General features: G+C 35.6%; 1 protein-coding gene across 1 annotated transcript in view; it reads right to left on the bottom strand.

Annotated features, from left to right (window-relative positions):
- The window catches only part of PCNX1 (pecanex 1), a 93754-nt gene that overhangs the window by 9736 nt on the left and 77604 nt on the right, over nt 1–6414 (bottom strand). The window contains exons 30-32 of the mRNA XM_015823519.1: nt 5030–5260; nt 3735–4009; nt 2917–3122 (exon numbers count right to left, since the gene is read on the bottom strand). Of these exons, the coding sequence (XP_015679005.1) occupies nt 2917–3122; nt 3735–4009; nt 5030–5260 (712 nt within the window). The remainder of the gene's footprint in view (nt 1–2916; nt 3123–3734; nt 4010–5029; nt 5261–6414) is intronic.

Raw genomic sequence — 6414 nt, 5'->3', positions numbered from 1 at the left:
TTTAAACAGGTAACTAAAAAAAATTCAAAGCCAATTTACTTCTTGGGAGTTTCCTTTCCTGATAAATTATCCTAAATAAACTGACAACGAATGGTATCGCCAGTCAATATCCATGTATTTTTCAATCTATTGGAACAACATTATTTTAATACGTTTCAATTATGTATACAAATACATGTATGAACCAAACTCTTTCTTTTTCTTTCTTTCTTTCTTTCCTTTTTTTCTTCCTTTCCTTTCCTTTCCTTTCCTCTATCTATCTAATCTATCTATCTTATCTATCTTATCTATCTTATCTATCTATCTATCTATCTATCTATCTATCTATCTATCTATCTATCTATCTATCTACTTCTAAAGCCACCCACCTCAGTGAGTGACTAGTAAATTTATCAAATTCACCAGATTATATAACCAGAAACACTTGCTTGAGATAGGTGGCAACAGAAAATAAATAAATAAATAACTGAATTAATTTTGGAATTTGTTTCTCAATTAATTTTTTTCCTCATACGTTATTAAAAGTGACTCCTTTGTCAAGAGCTCCATTTGCTCTTGAATCAAATTTTTACCAAGGATTGCTACAAATCCCTTACCCACAGAGTTTGAGTTATAATAATCTGTGTCACTTTCAGCTGATGTACGTGTGTGCAAGCATTCTTTATACCTGGTGCAGTTTTAGTGACATCCGTATCCCAGGGACCACCACTTTCCTCAGTAATTCCATGTCTGCAAAAATCCATTCATCTCGCATTGATGATATACGAAAGTCTCCTTTAAACAAGGCATGGAGCCCATACAGGAAAGATTCCAGATTACTGTTTGGTTTGGGAGAGAAACCCCAAACATTAAAGCAAGCATTCAGCATTCTAAAATTAGTTGAAGAAAGTAAGACTTTCATTTCTATATAAACACTGTGGATTGCCAAGGCAAATTTAAATTGCCATCATAAACAAATATAAATCAGGAGCATTAAAAAAAAAAACCTGACAACCATTCTTCAATTCCTCATCTGTTCTGGCTATCTATTCAAGCAATGGCTGAAACACTAAAGGAAAACTAATCATCCTCAAATTACTTGGCAGAAAAGTGGCATAAACTCTTTGGATTAATGAGAACAGCAGTAGTTTTATCTGGAAACTTCCATTACCTTGTACTTTGCAGTTATTTACTGAATAAGCACCTGGCCTATTTGCTAACAAATTATTTCTGTGCCTCAGAGTCTTTCACTTTCCTCAAAATCAATTTTATACTTATTTTGTTCTTAAAGTTAAAGGAAAGATTTCTGATGTTCCCCATCATCATTCATTCACCATGTGTGTTAAATGTCTTTATTCATTTTACAACAGACTGACAATTCTAGTGGAGAATATATGTAGCCCAGAGTTGAATTATTGGGTTCTTGGCATTCTCCAAGTTCCCTTTTCTTCTTCTCGATGTTTATAAATTGAGCTTGTCTCAAATACCAACTCAGTGCTGGTCAATGACTATAATAGAAACAAAAGATCTAAAAATGCAAGTATATTCTTTACAGCAGTGTTTTTCAACCTTCACAGCTTGAAGATGTATGGACTTCAGCTTCCAGAATTCTGTTAGTTGAAGTCCACATATTTTCAAGCTGCCAGATTGAGAAACACTGCTTTAAAGTTCTATCACTCTGAGAAATTAGCCATTAACAGACATACTGAGATAAGGTCTAGCTATGAGCCATTCCAAAAGGGAAGCAACCAAAAATCAAAGAAAGGGGCAAACAGATCTAAGTACATCCGTCATCATTCTGCACTTATTAACCAATGCCAGAAGAGGAACCAGCACTAAATCAACAACCAAAGAAGAAACAAATACACTAATTAAACTTCACTTCACCATGCACTGATAAGGTTAGCTAGGCTGGCCATAAAATATTTGGATGGAGAAAAGCAAGTTTAGAGAATGCTAAGGGCCTAACAAACAGTCATACTGCATAAAGGAGTTGCAACTTTTTTTTTTTACTGAAAATATTTTCTTACAATCATCTAGATGAGGGACATAAGAGTTCTAAATACTAAATGTTTATGGAGGAAAACTGCAGCAGGATAAGCTTCCTCTGTCCTGTTAAGCATCCTGCCAGAATTTGTCACTAATATTTAGAGAGTGAAATCAGCTACTCAAATCTGGTAAGTCAAATTAAGAGTGGGAATAGAAAAAGGTACAGCCATATTCTAGGAGACCTATTCTGGAATAATAAAGAAGAGTACCTAGCCATATGATGTGAAGCAGTTCCGAGAGCCCTCCGACCAAGAACAGACAGCCCGTAGCAAAGGGTAACCAGAGAAGAATCCTTATCTGCATTGAGTGGCTTTGAGTAAAAACAAAAACAAACATTGAAAACATTAGGTAAAGCATATAAGATGTTTGTATGTTCTATCATATAACTCAAACTGTAATTTTTCATGATTGTTTTCTACTTTCTTAAGAAAAAGANGGGGTCGACCTCTGTCCCCCTGCCAATACAGACTGCGTACGGTCGGTGAGGAAGGAAGAGAACCACCGCATCACGGTGCCCCCCATTCCCAACCCACCCAACCGCCGCAGCATGATACCGTGGTCCACAGTATCAAAAGCCGCCGAGAGGTCCAAAAGAACTAGGACAGAGGAATAGCCCCTGTCCCGGGCCCTCCAGATGACTTATGTCTTTTATATGTGTGCTGATCTTCACGGGAAAAAGTACACTGTATCTTTCTTATTACCCTCTACAGAATCACCAAAGCCGCAAGGTGAATGGATGGTATGGGACCTGTGGATTCCAAACATGCTTAACAGACACTGTTGACGGGAAGACAGAAGTTAAAACAACAATGTTTCAAAGTCTAATTATCCCAATCTGGCAGTGAGGTATTTGAATATATACACTCTCAGACACTAGTTCAGTTTTACCTAGGGTGACTGGATGAGATGTGACAGGAGGATGCAATCCTACTCCAGATCCCTGTCCAACAGTTGCATTCCCACCACCTTGAGATACACTGCTCTGAGAATCATTGGCAGTTACACTATTACTTGTGCAAGAAGCACCACCTCCAGCATCCGAGTCTTCAATGTTTCCTCCACTGTTGCAACCAGCACCACAGCCTTTTCTTAACCTGAACATAATAATAATAAAAAACAATAGCAAGCAGACTAAGAAAGTAAACATCAAAATCTTCCAAAGATATCTTGACCTATACTTTTCATGTTTATTTATCATACATTTTCTTCCAGAAATTCATGATGGCATCTCATAACAATTTCTTGAGACAGGTAAAGCTGAACAAGCGGGCCCTGTCCAAAAGATATTTAACACAACACCAGTTTTCTCAGTTGTATTGAGTGTTGTTGTAGGTAGAAACAAAACAGATAAGATTGTATTGCCTAATTTACATTCAGAAACTTAAAAATCATCCTTAGAACTGTGAATTCCAGAGAAAATTGGGTTTATTAAGGGAGCATTCTGTGTTTGGAACAGAGTTTCACAAAGAGCAAACTTTATCCATAGTTAATGTTTGCAGGAGGTAAATAATACAACTGAGATTAAAGTGACTGTTGACAATGTACTGAAATTTCTAATAAAAGCAATATTCTTGGTTTTGACAGGAATCTTACTCTGGATTTGCATTGTAAAAGGAAAAGTGATAAAACAAAAAACTTTATAATGTACCATTCCAATTAAATATACTAAAATGAGCAACTGTACTCTGGAGACTTCTTTTACTCACCTGTGCCATGTAGATACTACGAAGTTCTTGATGTTTCCCAGACTGATGGCACCACCAAGAATCTCTCTTAGCTGTTCATGACTATCAGAATATGAAGTTGTCAGAGGTGAGACATAAATTGGGTATCCAATGGGCTGATCACAAGATGAGTTAATCATGTTCCTCAAAGCTTGTTTTGCATTTTGGATGCTCCCTCTTTCTGGGTTTCGATTGCGCAAGAAGACCAACTCCTGCTGCTGCCCAGCCCAAAGGCCACGGACACATTCCTTATTTACCTGCAAAAACACAGAAATGGGGAAGATAAGTAAGAAAAATAGTGTGGCAAAATGCAAATCAAGACAGCTATAACTACATGAATCTTATGACATGAAATATTCACTGATTTTACCAAATAAATCTACTAGTACAAAAGTAGTCTAAAATTACAACCATTTTTTAAAGGTCCCAAAAGTGCTTTTTTAAAAAAGGCATCTGGACTGTCTTGTTTTTTTTTTCCCTTTGAAAACATTTCATTTCTCATCTAAGAAGCTTCTTCAGTGGGGAACTGAAGAAGCATCTTGGATGCGAAGTGAAACATTTTCAAAGGAAAAAAATCTAAGAAAGTCCAATTGCCTTGGGACAACCATGACCTGGATGATTGAGAATCTTCATAGACGCTTTTTAAATGCATACTGAAAACAGGATATAGGCGCGTGCACGCACGCGCGCAGACACACACACACACTTCCATCCTAATCATAAATATCCTCAAGATTTAAACAATTTTAAAATTATACATTAAAGTTTTACCTTTTAGAAAAATAATTAAAATTCATTTAATTACTTCAGAAACATGCAGACTCTGTATTTAACTTTATGGAAAGCATTCATGCATTTATTATATAATTATTTATTCTACTTCTAAGCAAGTGTTGGCATAAACAAAATTTAAAATTTGCTTATATACAAGAAATAGATAAAAACTGTTATCAGTATGCTGCTGGAAGTAAGACATAGCAAGATAGTGAGAGGTGCCTGTGCTACACTTCTCCCAATTATGGAATTAAATGTAAAATATAACCGTTTTTTTAATTTGCTTAGTCTGCAAGTCCTGCAGATTTCTTTAATCAAAATATTTAAAAACCTAAAACAATTTAACATCAAAAAATTACTTAACAAAATCACAGCATTTAAAAAAGGAATCAAAAATCAAAACACCAATTTCATACCATAAAGTAATAAATGCCTATCCTCCCCACTTATCACATCTCATCCTAGAATAGGTGGTCTCATCCACCCCATTAAAAGTATCTTACTTTAATGACTCTAAAGATTAGATAACGCTTGTTCAGCATGATGATCTTGTATTCATTGGTGCCGTCATCCATCACGTGGCGAAGGGCAAGTAGGGAGGGAGAATTGGAAAGTACAGCACTTCGCCAAGCAGGGTCCCCTTCATGAGCTATAACCAGGTTTTGTTCGTGCGTTGTGATAGCTTCATAGAGAACAGCAGGATCATCGTATTCATCGGGAGAGGTGAAATGATCCTAAACAGAAGAGCAAAAGCACTCTGCAATACGAGCCTTCATTGTGAAAAGAGAAATGATTATATTCTAGTCCAGAGTTGTTCAACCTTGGCAACTTGAGGATGTGTGGACTTCAACTCCCAGAATAGCAAGTTTGGCTGGGGAATTCTGGGAGCTGAAGTCCACACATATTCAAGCTGCCAAGAGTGAGGAACATTGTTTTAGTCTACATTAAAATTATACAGTCAAAGTTTATATTTGGCCAAACTCAATTATTGAAGGTTACATCTAATTATCAACTTAAGAAAAAAAATCTAAACAATAAAGTACGGTCTGTTTCCCTAAAAACTAACAAATTTACTACTGTATAAGCAGTCATAGATCACAGTCTAGGTTTTAAGCTGAGATGTAAAACAACTCAGCCATAAATTTTTTCCAGGGGTGGATTTGTGAGATCTGGTACCATGGCAATAACAAATGCAATTAACAAACATAGTTTTTCTCTTGTCAAAAAGATGTAAAAATTGCACTTGTTTTTAAGAAATGCATATGAAAATGAATATACAGTATGCTTCTGAAAGTTTGGTATTTAAAAAAATGAGAAAATAACCAAACAATGGAGACCAGGGAAAATTTGATAAAACAATACCAGGGAATTTTGCAGTCAGAGACATTGAAAGGTATAGTCTGCTTCCCTTCAATTCCTAGATGCTCAATTCTTCCCATTTCCATTTTATTCCAACCATTCCCCCCAAATTTGCTCACTCCAAGTAACATGTTCTTTCTTACATGAGGTAACCTTGCAAGGAAAAATAGAAGCTGTTTTTAAAAAAACCAAACAGATCTGTTAAAATATCTATTCAAAACATCTATTCACTCTAGATTGAATTGCTCATCCGGCTATTATGGACAGTAAAGCAAATTCACATAACTTACATATCTTTAATTATGAAGCTATTTGTGAAAATAAATCCCGTTTAAACAGGTAACTAAAAAAAATTCAAAGCCAATTTACTTCTTGGGAGTTTCCTTTCCTGATAAATTATCCTAAATAAACTGACAACGAATGGTATCGCCAGTCAATATCCATGTATTTTTCAATCTATTGGAACAACATTATTTTAATACGTTTCAATTATGTATACAAATACATGTATGAACCAAACTCTTTCTTT

Source organism: Protobothrops mucrosquamatus, unplaced genomic scaffold (assembly GCF_001527695.2).
Source record: "Protobothrops mucrosquamatus isolate PMUCROS unplaced genomic scaffold, P.Mucros_1.0 scaffold1897, whole genome shotgun sequence".
Classification (NCBI taxonomy): Eukaryota; Metazoa; Chordata; class Lepidosauria; order Squamata; family Viperidae; genus Protobothrops; species Protobothrops mucrosquamatus.
The sequence above is the reverse complement of the archived record's forward strand: the minus strand, read 5'-3'. Positions and strand labels throughout refer to the sequence as shown.